The sequence below is a fragment of the Centroberyx affinis genome, unplaced genomic scaffold, assembly GCF_046629955.1.
Source record: "Centroberyx affinis isolate AG114_WGS23_722 - 3 ecotype Tasmania unplaced genomic scaffold, CSIRO-AGI_Caff_v1 ptg000555l_1, whole genome shotgun sequence".
Classification (NCBI taxonomy): Eukaryota; Metazoa; Chordata; class Actinopteri; order Beryciformes; family Berycidae; genus Centroberyx; species Centroberyx affinis.
This window is the reverse complement of record NW_027279199.1, coordinates 249,638-265,181: the sequence shown is the minus strand read 5'-3', so window position 1 is coordinate 265,181 and position 15,544 is coordinate 249,638. Positions and strand designations below refer to the sequence as shown.

Here is a 15,544-nt window from a genome sequence, read left to right as displayed (position 1 = left end):
TATAATGCTAACAATAACAGACTGCGTACTTTTTTTTAAATTTGTTTTTGCCAACGACGTGTTAATATCATCACCGAGAAAAGTATTTTCACCTGCATGCCATGTGCGCTGAGCTAACACTACACCTTATTTCCATAGCTGTTACTGTGAAGCTGAGCTACAAATAACTACATTAACAGTCTTAATTATAGCCATACTTGTGTTTTTCCACTGGTTAGAGACCTGTCCCGGCTCGCCTGTCATGCCGCTGTGTGTCCGACGTCCTGTCAAGGCTTAGAAAATGTCAGTAAATGGAAAAGTCATCCCGCACACCCCGCTGGCCGTGGACTTCTGGCAGGTGCGGAAGTGTCCAGGCACCCGGCTGTTCTTCCTGTCCCACATGCACAGTGACCACACGGTGGGTCTGACCTCCACCTGGAGCAACCGGCCCATCTACTGCTCCCCAGTCTCTGCCACACTGCTCAGACTCAAACTGCAGGTGAGGTGCTGACAGGGAAATCCATGCACGAATGTATGTAAACATGCATATGCGTATGCCTAGATAATTAACATATTTGTGAGTTCAATAACTTGTTGTCTAATGATCATTTCTGTTTTTGCTCAGGTCAAAGAACAATGGGTCCATCCACTTGAGTTGGACGAGCCCTACATGCTCCCACTGGACGACATCGGCAAGGAGAGGATGACAGTCACACTGATGGATGCCAACCACTGCCCAGGGGCCGTCATGTTTCTCTTCCAAGGATACTTCGGCTCTATACTGTACACTGGTCAGTGTCTGAATGCATTGGGCAATACCATGATTTGCAGGGTTACAGTGCATCAGTTTCAGTTGCATTTGCTCCCCCAAATAAACTTATGCTACCAAGGAAATTCTAAAAGGCGCACTTGCACGCTTCACATTCAATGCAGAGGTGGGAATTTTTTAAATTTTCACAGATTGAGCTTCTAAATTTAATTTCTGTGCTTTAAACATTTCCTGTTCAGAAGCTCATGTACTCCTTGAGACAAATGTTACCTTGGAATGTTGATTTGTTTGCTTTTAGGTTTTAGGGATTATTTAGAAAACTGTGTTTTATTAATTGGGATTTGTTACTGTATTATATTCTGGCTTGGTTCCCTTTTCTTTCATTTAAGCATAGTTGAGTTAAAATTATATCTTTTAATGGCAATAAAAATATTTAAACATTTCGTAGAAGACATGAATCAACTACTAGATGTAATTCAAATGCTTTTAAGCCATTTTTGTTTTTTGTTTTTTTGTACATCATTACTATCATTTGATGTTAAATTATCTAGACTTGGGGCACAGGTATCATTTCATTACAGTGTTAAGGGGGATAGCAGCGTGATTTCATACTGACACAAATTCTATTTCAGGTGACTTCAGATACACTCCTTCCATGCTGCGTGAGCCTTGCCTGAGGACCAACACCACTATAGATGTCCTGTATCTGGACAACACCAACTGTGACCCCACCCGCACCCTGCCCTCCAGGCAGAGAGCCACTCAACAAATCAAAGAGATCATCCGCAGCCACCCCAACCACAACGTTGTCATCGGTGAGTGCTTATTGGCCAAATACACCCTAATGTTAATGAGATGAGAATGCTGTACGGTTAGGTACATCATTTAGTTGTCTTTGTGGTGTTTTGCAGGTCTGTACGCGCTGGGGAAGGAGTCCCTGCTGTTGGAGCTAGCCATGGAGTTTAAAACTTGGATCGAGGTGAGCTTTGAGAGGATGGAGACCCTCAGAGCGCTGGAGCTGCCCGACGTCTTCACCACTGACCGGGGAGCCGGCCGGATCCGAGCTGTGGAGCAGTCGGAGATCAGATCAGCCGCTATGCAGCAGTGGAACGGAGAGCAGCCCACCCTGGCCATCTTGCCCACCAGCCGGCCCCTGGTCTCCTTCCACCCCAACCTCCATGTGGTGCCGTACTCGGACCACTCCTCCTACCAAGAGCTGGAGGATTTTGTCTCTGCGCTCAAACCTACCTCTCTGGTCCCCATTGTAGGCAAATGCGTACCTGGGACCTTCTCTACCTTGCTGCCCAACAAAAAGCGCCATGAAATCCTGGTGCCTGAGTCAGTCCAAAACTACATGGTGAGGCAGCCTGAGAACCAGCTCTCCCACTCCGGACACACCAGCCCTCTCCGCAGCCGCGTCCGACCTGCTGCTCCCAGGGGGGTGGTGTTTGACTCTCCCTTAAGGGACTCCAGGACGTCGTCAGAAGATGCCTGGAAGCCAGCCTCCGTGGGGCAGAACGCTCCTGAGATGGAGATGGGCACTGAGGGTAATGAAGAGGACCCAGACTGTATCCTCATAGACCTGAGCAAGGATTCCACCCCTACCAAAAGCAGGAAAGGGGTTGGGAGCCTGTGGAGCCTGAACATAGTCCACACCGTCTCAGAAGACATGGTGATGGAAGAATCGGTGCCAATGAGTCAACTGAGCCAGAGCAACTTTGCCCCAGTGCAGATCCTGACAAACACTGTTGCCTCATTGAAGCCCACTGTGATCACGAGAGGGACTTGTGAAACTAGTCCCAAAGTAAACAACGGCACGTTGTCAAATGAGAATGACATGGGTCAGCATACTGGACATGATCAGAATGACAGCATGACATCAGCGAAGAGTTGCTCCAGTGATGACACATGTATTTCGCCTGGCTGCTTGACAGAAATAACAGATGAGTGTCTAGAGGAGATCGAAAGGAGTCTCCTGCTGGTGCTGCCATTCACAGAGGAAGACTTTAGGAGTTATGGCCTCCTGGACCAGAGCCTTGTGCAACGGTTCCCCCTCTCTCCTTTAGGTGATGAAGAGGAGGACGACATCTTCTGCACTTGAGGAGCTATCTGCTCTCAAAGAGATAATGTGACCTGATGCTCAATTTTTTGCCTTACTTTAGAGGCCTCTTTTTGTGTGTCTGTCTGCGTTTAAATCACTTCAAAGCACTTTCTCTCCATTTTCCTGTACTTTGCTTCCATTTTGTACCATTTTATAGAGGTTACAAAAGCAGACTTGTGATTGGATGTTCACCGGTCTTCAGTCTGGGTAGGAAAACTGGATGAGTAACACCCACCCTCAACTACCGTCAAGGTGGCCCTGAGCAACTCATCTTACTTTCAGCTGCTCCACTGGTGCTGGTCAGTAGCCAACAGTAGAAGACAAAGGCTGTACTGGCCAACTCCCAGATGTGAATGTGAACTGTGAGGCAGGTGAGCTTAGTCGACTTTCCCTGGTCAAAAGACACATTTCTCACGTTAAAACCCCATATTTCTCTTTTTGCAAAGGGGAAAAACTGGAATATAAATAATAAAGTCACACTTTAATCACAGTAGAAATGAGTAAGCTGGCTAATTCGAGCAGAGATCCCAACAGAAACATCTCGTCAAGAGGCGATATTTCAGGATATAAAATACTGTGAAAATAACATTGCTTTGTCATTTGCTTTTTTGCCTTGAGAACGAAATGCCTTGAGGCTGCTGTCGCTCGCTGGTAGCACGGTCCTCCATCACTGAGCAGTTGAAAATGAGAGTGGAGGGAATTGGATTGGCAGTGCCTTGAAACTCCATTCAGCAGGGAGTTTTTGTTTCAAAACAGAGTACAGGCCCCAAAGTCATTCTGTGCTGTGGGAGAGTAAAAACTTTAGTTATTGCACCTTTAATTTCAGATGTCAGTATGGTTAGGTATGTACTATGTACCAACCAGAGGACGATGTTGTTTTGACTGGTTCAGTCTGACGATACATATCAGTGTATAAGATATAAAAAATATAAAACAGTGTTTATTCTGCTGCCAAGCCTCAAAAGGTCTTTTGGATAACATTTATAGAAGTTTCAGATTTTGATAGAAGTTGATGGATAATAGTAGCTGTTTGTAAAATTAAACTATCTCAATTCACTTTGTTGCCATCTGTTCAGACTCTCATGTTAGTATTATTACCCAACTAGGCCACCACAGTGTGTTTGTTCATTATGGTGTTGATATGTTTAGTGTCGCACATTTTGATATAGTCTTATACTCTATGGGCTTGATGAGTGTCATGTACTAATCAAGCTTAAAACCATTACTTATTGCCTACTTGTAAGTGATGTTTCATTTTATCTTAGTAGTGCCATATGTTCAGTTCTAGCCAAGAGGTTGAAACAAAGTGAGAGAAAGCTTAGTACCCATCGAGGCTTAAGCTCATGCCAGATAGGCCTTTTTCACTTACACTTTCATTTTTACTTTTACACTATGTGCCAATATTATCTTTTAAACCTCAAGTTTGAAAGGATATTGGGCAGAAATACATATTTTTTTCTCTTGTTCTTTAGCAGTGGTGGCAGTGTTCTTTCTTGGATAGTCCACCACTGAGGAATGAATAAAAGTGAAATACCACTTCAACATCCAAAAGTTCTCACACCTACGTTTTCATTTTTGAATAATTGGTAGCAGCCTCCAGTATATTTCTTAGCAATGCAAGTGTAATTTAATGGGGAACAAAAGCATTTAAGTCGCATTCAAGTGTTCTAAATGACCTATTGCTTATGCTCTCTCTACAGTTTAGGGCTTTAATACTATTTTAATAGAAGTGTCTTTGCTCCATTACTTGCTTTGATAACTTATAAAAGGATACTGCTGCCAGTTTCTCAAAATCACTGTAAACCTTTTTGGATATTTTGGTGAGTGATGACATACTAAGCCATTTGGCCAACACTGCCATCCAAAGCGCCTGATGGTACCATGACAGTATGTGGTTTTAGCATGGCTGGCCCCAGTGGGAGTTGGTACCTGATGAATGGTGCAGACTTGTAATAATCCTGAATCCGCACCTTAAGTTTTTGTTTGGGGAAAAAAAAAATGGTTGTAATACATTGAAAGACAAAATTATGAAAATATAATGCGCCGATTAGCTATTCTGTAATGTTCATTATTTTTTGAACTAGCATTTATAACAATATTATTTATAAATTATTATTATTATTATTATTATTAATAAATTTATTTAGTGAAACGTGGGCTGATTTTGATACATTACTACATAATATTGTCTTTTTTGTCACGTGGAAATAATGATAAAGAAATGTGTTATTTATTGATTGAAGTGAAAACTATACCAAATGTTTCTCTTTAGTAGGTGACCCTGACTGTAATGTACATTACACACTGAATATAGACTCCTAATAAAGGCCTGGGTGGATGTTTCCCTCAATAAATTAATGTTTATCTCCAAGTTGCCTCGGTGTCCTTTTGAAATTAATTTCTTATGCCTGATAAAGAGCTGCAATTCACAGCAGCACCTAGAGAAACTCCTTCAGCGTTTATCTGTTCGCTATTGATTGACAGCAATTTCCTGTTGTAATGTTGTAATTCTCCCTTAAGATGGCAGTAGCTTGCTAACAATATGAGCTGATATTTTTTACCATCCATTCTCTTAGTTAATCAGTTTTTTGGTTTCTGCAGCACCACTGGCAAAAAAAAGTGATTTACATATGTATATTTGGTGGATAATAGCATGCTGGGCAGTAATGAGCAGCTGTCAAAATGAAATCGCATCAGCCTCCATAGTTTCATATTAATGTCATATTGCCTAATCTGATAATACAAGTGCTAATTTAACATTACATTACGGCAATGGGCACATACAGAATCAGGCTAATTCAGTCAGAAAATGACCAGATACCAACTATGTGTCTGATGTGAAAGTCAAGCTCACATCAAGTCCTTCCACCTTGGTATCAAGACCTGGTGCTTATGTGAAATACAATGTGAAATACAATGAGGAGACTTTATCCCATGCTGCACCACCTGACTACAGAGCAGCACCGGCTCTCTGCCACCACAGCCGCCACAGAATGGAAGTTCGGAGGCCCGCATGCTTTCCGGTGCCCCTGGGTAACAACCACAGAGAATCTCATCCACCATCCACTAATGAAACATGACCTTTTCCTCTTTGAGGAAGAGATCCACACTGCAGCCCGCAGGAGGGGCCGGGCTGCAAACTTGCAGACTAGAACACACCGAGACACAACAGTAATGTCTCTATTGATGGAAGAAAGTCCATCCGTCACAGGACGAAAATATTTTGCACAACAAAATTCACCAAAATATTTTAGCGGGATATTTTTTGATGTGATTCACTCATTCTGCAGGTTGGAAAAATGTGCTCAAAGCCTCAGTAGCCTTGTTTACACTACAGTGTAACTAGGGCTTACTCATTATGTATGTTACAGATCCCCCCCTTCCTCCCCACGGCAGCATTGTATTGTCAGCAGGCTAATAGCTTTAAATAAACAGAGCTATCGATCCAGCGGTATAAACATTTTGAACTGGCCCTGGTCCTAGCGCGTCCCATTTCCCTGTGCTTTGTAAAAGGGGCCTAATAAAAAGTTGTGTACTGTTCCCCCGCTCCGCTGCTAACTTCACAAACCTTGGAGGCATCCTGCTGAGACATCATAAAATCATCATCAGTGGGTTGCCAGATTGACATGCACTGCCAACAGGAGTCTCCTCTTGTGCTCATAAAGGATGAATGACCGGCTCCTGCATGGGGATTCTCTGCATGTGGGAGGAGGCAGAGCCGGGATTAACAATCAGCCAGGGGCTCAGACTCGACTCTTTGCTGCTGAATGCTGATGATGGCTCCACAGCCCTCTAAACACCGACTGTGGAGTGCCACAGGGCTCCGACTTAGGAGCAGATTCCCTTCCTATACATGACCAGGATACAACCTGCTGTATAAGGACTCCGGGCAATCAGTTTCTAGGACAAGCGGAGCACTAGAACTGATTGTTATGGGGTGAGTGTGCTGAAATGGCTGCTTAGATTACAGTGAGTTGTAATCTTTCTTGACAGAATGGGGGACGGACTCTTGTACTCTTGAGATTGGTTGAATTCTAATCAGAGAGAGACAACATCTGAGGTTGAATTCACATTAAGGTTCCTGCATATTTTACACAGGACCACATTTTACTGTTGTCCCAACTGCTATTTTGAAGACGGCGTACTCGTATTTCAAAAGACAGCAAACTTGTTCGTGAAAAAATTGTTTGAGGAAAAATGCATTTTCTTTTTACAGTAAGAGAGAATCTGAAGCACTGGCAGTGAGGCCAGGAAATGAAAGGAAATGGAGTGTCACATCCCCCCATGAACATCACAGCGGGGTATTAGGGCTAAAGTAATGGATTCCTCACACACACCATTACTTCACAGTGGAAATCATATGGAAGCTACCTGCAAGGCCAAGCTCTTATACCAGGGGTAAAGCTACATATATAATAAGGTGGCTATTTCAATTCACTCAACCTTCCCTTCAGCACTATAGATAATATTTACATTAAGGACAGTGATCCAATTATCACAGACTGCTGTTAGTTCATGATATATTTCAGCACATTCACATTTTACCAAACAAACAACTGCTGGGCAGGCAGGTGTGTGCCATTAATCTTTTTACCAAAGATTATAATGAAAATGCACTGTTGCATTTCCTATTATCACAATGCTGCAAAATAAATTTCACCCAGAATCACAGTGTGACATCGGGCGTGCTTGTTTCACAACAAGTTTGTGTTGTGTTGTAAAGAAGGAAAGGACCCAGCTGGGTAATTTATAGCTATTTTCAAGCGAGGGCTCTCAATACATTCTTCAACTGTTGCTAGGAACTAAAATTCCCTTTCCCTCAAGACCCACAAATAAAACAAGTAGGCACACATGACAGGCCGGCAGGCCAAACCTCTGTTAAAGTGCTGAGTGTTACGGGCCTGATTCATAGGGAGTCCCGGATTGTTATTGCCCTGCAAATTCACTGCTAGTATAATCTCCATAGGTCTTTGAACAGGACAGCATTGATACTTATTCATATTTACTCTCTGTGGTCTTACTCTGGGTGTTACAATGACTATAAAGTGTTGTCTGTCAGCCTTAATTTGTCTTCTCAGCCATAAAGGATGAACAGCTGAAGAACTACAGTCCCTCCATTATGTCACGCCCAAATGTATTTAGACAGATTTACATTACAAATTAAGAATATTAATCCTTTCATAGCAACACATAAACATCACAAGCCTTTTCATATATCTTATTGTCAAGTTCACTTTCTGTCCTTTTTGCATTTCAGTGTTTCCCAATAAAGATTCAACTGTGACTGCGCTTGTGTAACAAAGCGAGTCATGAATAAAAATAGCTGCAGGTCTTCAACTCTTAATCTGATATAAAAGAAAATACCTTCAAATTCAAGATAACAATCTGCGCTTTAACCTCATATACCTTCACTGCGTCATGTCACATTCAATGAACTAAGAGTACAGAACCAAAACATCAAATAATGCGTTGTTGTCCAAGAACTTGTGGATCTCCCTCTGTGTGTGTGTGTGTGTGTGTGTGTGTGTGTGTGTGGTATTTCAGCACCATGGACAGCATCCCTGAAAAAATCCACTTTCATGGATCTTTTCTCACATGAAAATCAACCCCAAATCAACTTGAGGCATTTTTATTTTGTCATTTAGTGAGTTAGAAAATATTACTAATGTGCAGATGAATGCATTTTCCACACGGCTGGGTTTTGGTTAGTTACAGGAGGAGAAGCCTTCGCACCAACGGAGCGTCACATCTTCTCTGCATCGCTTCTAAGCAGAGGATAGCAAAGTCAATCTCTGGAGTTAAAGCAATTGTATCAGCTTGACAGCCCACTTGACTCGGCACTGTTGAAATGAGGACTTTCCTGGAGGCAAAACTGACGAGAAACAGCGAAGCCTTCTGTGTCAGACCTCAGAGGAAACCCTTATTTCTCATTTCTCCTGATTTCCACTTTAATGTCTCAAAATGCTGAGTGTGTCTGTTCTGGGTGGTTCTTCAAAGACGACGCGGCTCTGATGGAGCTGTGTGGGTGACAAACACCATCTCAGAGCTCAGCATAGGTAATATCAGAAGAGCGCTGCAAGTCATTGAGCGGGCTGGGATAGACAATAAGACAGCCTCTGGTTTCTGCACTTTGTTGTGATTTCTCTCGGTCCTTTTCTCAGACTGTTGCAGAGAGTTGGAGGGATGAAGCTGAGCCGTGTCGCACCCACACAGCGGCTGTTATCTTTTTGCCCACAGTCTACTGCTATTTCTGCTGCCTCTGTCGGTGCTTTTGTGTATCTGTGTGTGTGTGTGTGTGTGCGTGTTTGCGCGTGCACGTATGACAGTGTATGTGTCCGTACAGTTGACGTGTTTGTGTGTCCTCTGAGGGGGTAAATACACAAGGATGAGCAGGAGTCAGAGGGATGAGACTGAGCACAGCAGTCACAAAACATCTCAGTTGAAAGGGGAGGGAGCAGAAAAGAAGGATTTGGGGAGCAGAGGTAAAGGCTGCCAAATTCAAGCAGAGAAATTGCAATTATTTTCAGAAATGCAGCTGTGGGTTTGCGGCTTTCAAAGAACTCAGATAACGTTGAGCGATTCTGGGTTTTTTTGTTTTTTTTATCCCATCATTAAACATTTAGAGTTCTGCACATTGTTTAGTCTCATTGTGGAAGCACATCAGCCAAGAAGATGCATCGCTTGTGATAGTGGGTATCATTAAATGTGCTTAGGATTCAAGTAAGTATTGAGCTTTTGAATTTCACAAAAAAAGACAGCGCTGTAGTGTACGGGCTGACTCATTCAATACATTCTTTCACATCAGAGGAGCTTCAATCGGGCAGCCTTGAATTCAACAACAGGCTTTTTTTTTCTTCTATTTTCTCTTCATCCATACAGCAGCCATTCATCTCTCTCTCTCTCTTTCTCTCTCTGCTAGTATCCCACAAGACCGAGGGGAGGGAGTCTCGATTTACACAGGCTCTAATCCAGCTGCCTGTTGGTGACTCACAGCTCAGTGCTTCCCTATGGGAGCTCCGCCGTCCCTCCTCTCCCCTACTGTACGTCTCTGCTCTCTCTCTCTCTCTCTCTCTGCTCTCTCTCCCGCTGCCTCTCCTCCTCTCTACACTCCCTCCACTCTCTGTCCTCCCCTGCGCTCTCTCTAATCTCCTTTTGCTCCTCGCTCCAGTCTGCCACCCCGTCCCCCCCTCCCCTCTTCCACCCTCCACCCTCTCTCTCTCTCTCTCTCTCTCACCTCTTCTCCACCTGCCAACTTTTCTTCCCTTTCAATGCACACTCGCTCCTCTCTCTAATCTCTAAACTCACCCCTCGCTCCTTTCGCCTCACTCTCTCTCCATCTTCTTCCCCCCCATCTCTATTTCCCTTTTTTTTTTTTTACAACCCCTCTCTCCTTCTCCCTCCCATCCAATGTTTGCCTGGCTTTTTTTTGTGTGTTTTTTTTTTTTTGCAACAGAGATCAGAGACCTGGCTCTTAGTCGCTGAAGTGGTAATCTAAGGTGTGCTGTAAATACAGGCAGAGGCCACCGCAGGTAGAGCAGCTGTCACTGTAGAGGAGGTATTACCTGCACACTATGCATCCACCACCTACTTTCACTTCTTTGAAACCTCCAAGGCTATCGCCGCATGACAGGTGTGGTCAAGCCGGTCGTTGTGTGCACTTTTCAGTGTGCTGCTAAATGTCAAAACATCAGCCGGGGAATGATTTTCCCCAGTGAAATGGTGTATGGCTGCCGGCAGCTTCAGCAGCCTGAGATGTAATAGCCATTTGATTTGCGTGAGATGTGGCCAGTGTGGCTATCTCGCAGTAATTAAAGGGCTTCACATGATCCCAAAGCACCCAAGAGCACTCCCTCCCTCCCCGACACTGACTTTCCCTCTCCTCCCTCTTCCCTCCCTCTCTTTCTCCCTCTTCCTCTCTGTCCGTCATGCGCATGAATTCTATTTCCACACATGTTCATGCATGCACACTGTATCCTATTGTGTTCAAAACAATCTTAGGCAGTACTGTAACAAGAAAACAGGCAATTAAAAAACATTCTTATTGGTATTCAGTGCTTCAGTCTAGGTGATTTGTCTGCTCAGTGTCCTTCTGTTTTGTTGTGCCGCGCAGAATCAACATTCATTCAATAAAATCACTAAAATATCCCTGACACTTTCAATTCCAGTGTTGTTTTTGTCTGTAATGGGAATGCATTTTTACGGGGAACAAAAAACAGTAGATAAGATTAATTCTGCCAGGCTGTAATGATATTCAGCACATTGGACTCCCCCTGTGGAGCTAACACTCACAGGCTGCAGGTCCTCCGCTGCTCTCCATTTTGTGTTTGTTGATGTTATTGATGTGTGTGGTCAGCGCATTAAGCAGCAATTTAATGTTAATTTCCATCCCTTCAAGGCAGAAAATTGCATTTATTTTTTTAGTGAGGTTATAGCAAATCAATAATAAAACCTCCTCATTGTGTCTTTTAGTTTAAATACAGACGAACAGGTGGACAAAGATACGGGATGTGTCTGGTTTATTTCAATTAATTTGACGTAGTTATTTAGATGATTCATCACAATTACTGTTTACTATGTGGATAGCTATTGTCCAACACATCATCTCATAGCAGTGGGTGGTAATGGGAAACCGCCCACTGCATTCTGGCACCATTATGGGGGTTTTAGTGCGCTGGAAATTCTCTCATTCTTCTTATATCATTCTTTATTGGTAGCCTAATGATGATTTATAGCCAATACAAAGCCGAGTATTGAGTCGTGATAGTGAGTGCATTTGTGCTCTTGAGCGAGACCTGGGTTGTAGCCCGAGGTGTGTGCAGTTCATTTTCGACAGCAGAGCATAGAGGTTACCAAAGGCATATCTTAGAGTTGTGTCATACAGTAACTACTGGGAAGACTAGGTAGGGACTGTAATAGTTTTTCCCCACTGCATCCCTCTCCAGTTCCAGTAAAAATAGTGTATTTTCGATTGACTTGAGCTTCATAAATTGGAGGAAGGTGTTCCACCTCCCATCCGACAAGGAGCTGCCCACCTTGTTGCTGGAGAACCTAAATGGGGCTATTTTAATTGGCCAGACTACAGTGCTGGCATGACATACCATGAAGAGATCTGGTTCTGGTTGGTTACCGGGTCAATACTGAAACTGCAGTCCAGGGCTGGGAGTGCAAGAATCTCATTGATTATAGTGAGAAGAGCTCCTGCACCACTCACCTCCTCCCCCCCTCCTGTTGACAGATTAAAAACAGGCGCTGAGTCCAGAGGGGCATTCATTAGCTGTAGACCACACTCGCTGCTGACCTTATTAATTCACAAATGCAGACTTGATGCTTCTACCTCGGATATACACTGCTGTCATCGCTGTGCCGTGTTAGGTGTTGTAAGCTGCAGCAAACTGGCTTCATTTCGCCTCTGTAGTTATCCATATATTGAATCTATGTTCTATCCTTGGTGCAGTCAAAGTGTTGAGATAAGCATAAAATAGATTAACATCAGATAATTTGCATTCATTGCAGAGGGTCCCCAAAGAAATTAATTCATGAAGCGGTTGGTGTTGAGTCATATTTCTATTACGGGGTATTTGAGGTATTTTTGATGCGAGTGTACCCAGCGTGATTGATTCTGCAGTATCGACAAGTGCATTAATCAATGGTCAAATAGATTTTTACCCATTTGAATATTCAATATTCACTGTCTTTGAAGTGTGTGGACTATCCTGAGATTGATTTGCCAATATCTATTTTGGGTCATAAAATAATGCCTGCTAGCGCTCTGAGGAAATTGGTGCAAGTCCTTCCAGCAAAACTCTCTTGTGAATGATTTATGCATATTACATGTGAAATGTTGTATATAAGTAGGGTATAATTCTATGTCATTAGCTGTTGATTTTCTTCCTAGCTGCCTGTCCATGGTTATTGTTCAGGCAGTAAGTGGGTGGGCAAGGGAGGTGTCGCCTCTATCTTAGGCTGGTAATTTATGGCTCCAGCTGCTGTCTCCCTCTCCCCAGGTGGACAGCTTGATTCGTCAGCAGTGCATCTCATTAGGGGCAGAAAAACACATTTCTAAGGGGAACACGCTCTGCGAGGGGACAGTGCTGCTCGCCAATTGGACAACAGCCTCTCAGGGGGATACATGTGGAGAGACTACAAATCAGCCAGTCTGTAATAAAACTCTGCAAATACAATGGGTTTTCTAATGCAAGATCCTACACTGATAAAAGGTTTTATTAATAAATAAGTGAATGAAATAAGATTTTTTCTCAAAAATGAAGAGTAAAATGTTGAAAGTTAACTATTCCGTCTTCCTCACAATGACCGGACACAAAAACCATCTTACATTCTGCAAAAGTTGTCAATTTTTTATTAATCTTCAATTAAGGCAATCCATTACAAAGCATTTCACAAACCACAGTATGACGACAATATCATGTCCAACACCTGGTTTGGAAATTATTCAGCATGCAAGTCAGAGACCAAGAGAGGTATGTAAACAACCTGGGATAAAACAGGAATAGTGGCAAGAAGAACCCATACTGTATATGCCTAGTGGGAACAGAATGGAAAACAGAGATGCAACATGCTAGGTGGCTGCTATCTCTAAATAACATCCCAAGCAACAAATGAAGCACATGGCAGATGCACTAATCAGGTGAGATGAAGGTAGACCACCAAACTTCCTGCCATTTTGGCACAAACATGCACATTGTCTAAGGAGGCCAAGGTCAACTAAACACATTTTGGCACTGAATATTCTTTCTATGGGGCTTATGTACACAATTGGGGTTCAGCCTCAAAAAGAAAATTCAAAATGGTGGGAAAATTAAAGCCATTTCCACCAAGAGAAAATAAATAATTATATTGTTGGAAAGGCCAATTCCATGAAAATACATTTCATAACTTTTTACAGTTGCATATGTTTAATTTCTATGCTCATTTCATAGTAATAGATTAGTTTGGTCTGGGACATCTCTGCGGGGGATCCTAAAGTCTCTCAGGGGTACCAGGCCTCAGGACAAAATGACTAGCTTGTTACAATTGTAAAATAACCAAAGAAAATGCCATATAACTGATTTTGAATGGTCTTAATTGAACATGAGATGTGTGTTTGAAAGATGCACACGACATGTGAGCTTTGGAGGCCCTGAGAGTCAAAGTTCAGGACTGTAACTGACTGCACTGGATGTCTTTTCTCATTTCATCTCTTCTCACAAACAATTACAGGATTCATGTCAGTCACACTCACAGCGTCTGGGCAGCGGTGTGGCACTGAGAGGCTAACGCTAAACCTTGTAATTGTTTTGTAAAGGATAACAAAATGAACAATGTGAAATAAATGACAAATTATTTTTCTTAAAGTAGCACTAAAGCAAGACAAACTTCGTTGAGCTTACTTAGAAAATAAATACATAGACATTTATAATAGACATTTAAATAATATACATTTAGATTGATATTCAATCATTAACTATTTATTATTATAACTGACTGGTATTTAATGTACATAATAAGTTAATGATTCATAATATAATAACTTCTTCATAAATTTATTAGCAAATTTAATAAATATATTTATTTATTTCCTTTTGGCTTGAATGGCTTTCCACAGAGGTATTTGTGTGTCTATTAGGGAAGTAAACTTAACTCATAGCCTCATTTCAGTTCTGATGAAGAATTTGACTGTAGATCAAATACTAATTTGTCTTTTGTGGGAAAAAAAGAAAGAGAAAGCAAACTCTGGATCTGGTCTTGCAACATAAAGAGTTCTCTGCCTCTGGACTCTGTGCCTGCAGTACAGTCAGGCTCTGTCTGCTCTCTGACAGCGTTAAAGCGATGGGAGTCAAAGAACAAAAGAACAAAAAAGTTCATGATTCCCACAGCAACAAAAGTGATCAGACGGCTTTAAACTGCATAATGTTTCACAACAACATGTTCAAAACTCAACACAAACTATAATAACAGCGAGAGGACCAACAGGAAAATGGGAGAGATTCACATTATCCGACTACAATAACATCTCCTCTTAAACGCTGGTTCTTTAGTGTCATTCAGTGAGACATTACCACAAAGTCATGAAAAAACTAAATAAAATCATGCACAAACAAACAAAACAGATCCAAAATAAGCTCATTTCATAATGAAACCCATGACATTTTTACTAATTACTTGAGACAATGTAAATAGACGCAGTTAAATTGTAAACAAGTCTTGACTTTGAAAATTGTACAACAAGGCTCGGCTACACTGTTTACTTTCATTACTTCAAAGATAATTTGTGAAGAATTATAAGTATAAAAAGTATAGAATACTGGTTATGGGAGTATATAATAGCCACTGTGGCTGTAATAATCCTAATCTTGCAACACTTTTTACTGTCACCGTCATTTTCTGTGTGTTGATCTTAAAAGTGACATCTGCTGCTAGCAGAATACAACCTGGGTAATTGAATTTGGATATGTTTCCATATAATAGGCACATTTGGATCAGGATATTGAGTGACTGAGAGATACTACTGAATATAATGGCCATTATAAACGGATCACTTAGGATGTACACAACTGAGCCACAATGTCTGTAACTGTCAATAAAACTCATACACAGTCACAATTAAAAGAAAACTTGGTAGTAGCCATAAACAAATGTTGTCCATATTGTGTCTAACTCTAGAAAAAACAGCTGGCCTGCAGAATTAAATAATAAAA

At 42.1% G+C, this 15,544-nt stretch overlaps 1 protein-coding gene across 1 annotated transcript; it reads left to right on the top strand.

Annotated features, from left to right (window-relative positions):
* Positions 1-246: 246 nt before the first annotated feature.
* dclre1b (DNA cross-link repair 1B) lies at positions 247-5,191 on the top strand. The gene is made up of 4 exons (XM_071518155.1): positions 247-478; positions 605-770; positions 1,381-1,563; positions 1,660-5,191. The coding sequence occupies exons 1-4, from the start codon at positions 281-283 to the stop codon at positions 2,847-2,849; spliced, it is 1,737 nt and encodes a 578-aa protein (XP_071374256.1). The 5' UTR covers positions 247-280; the 3' UTR covers positions 2,850-5,191.
* The last annotated feature ends 10,353 nt before the right edge of the window (positions 5,192-15,544 follow it).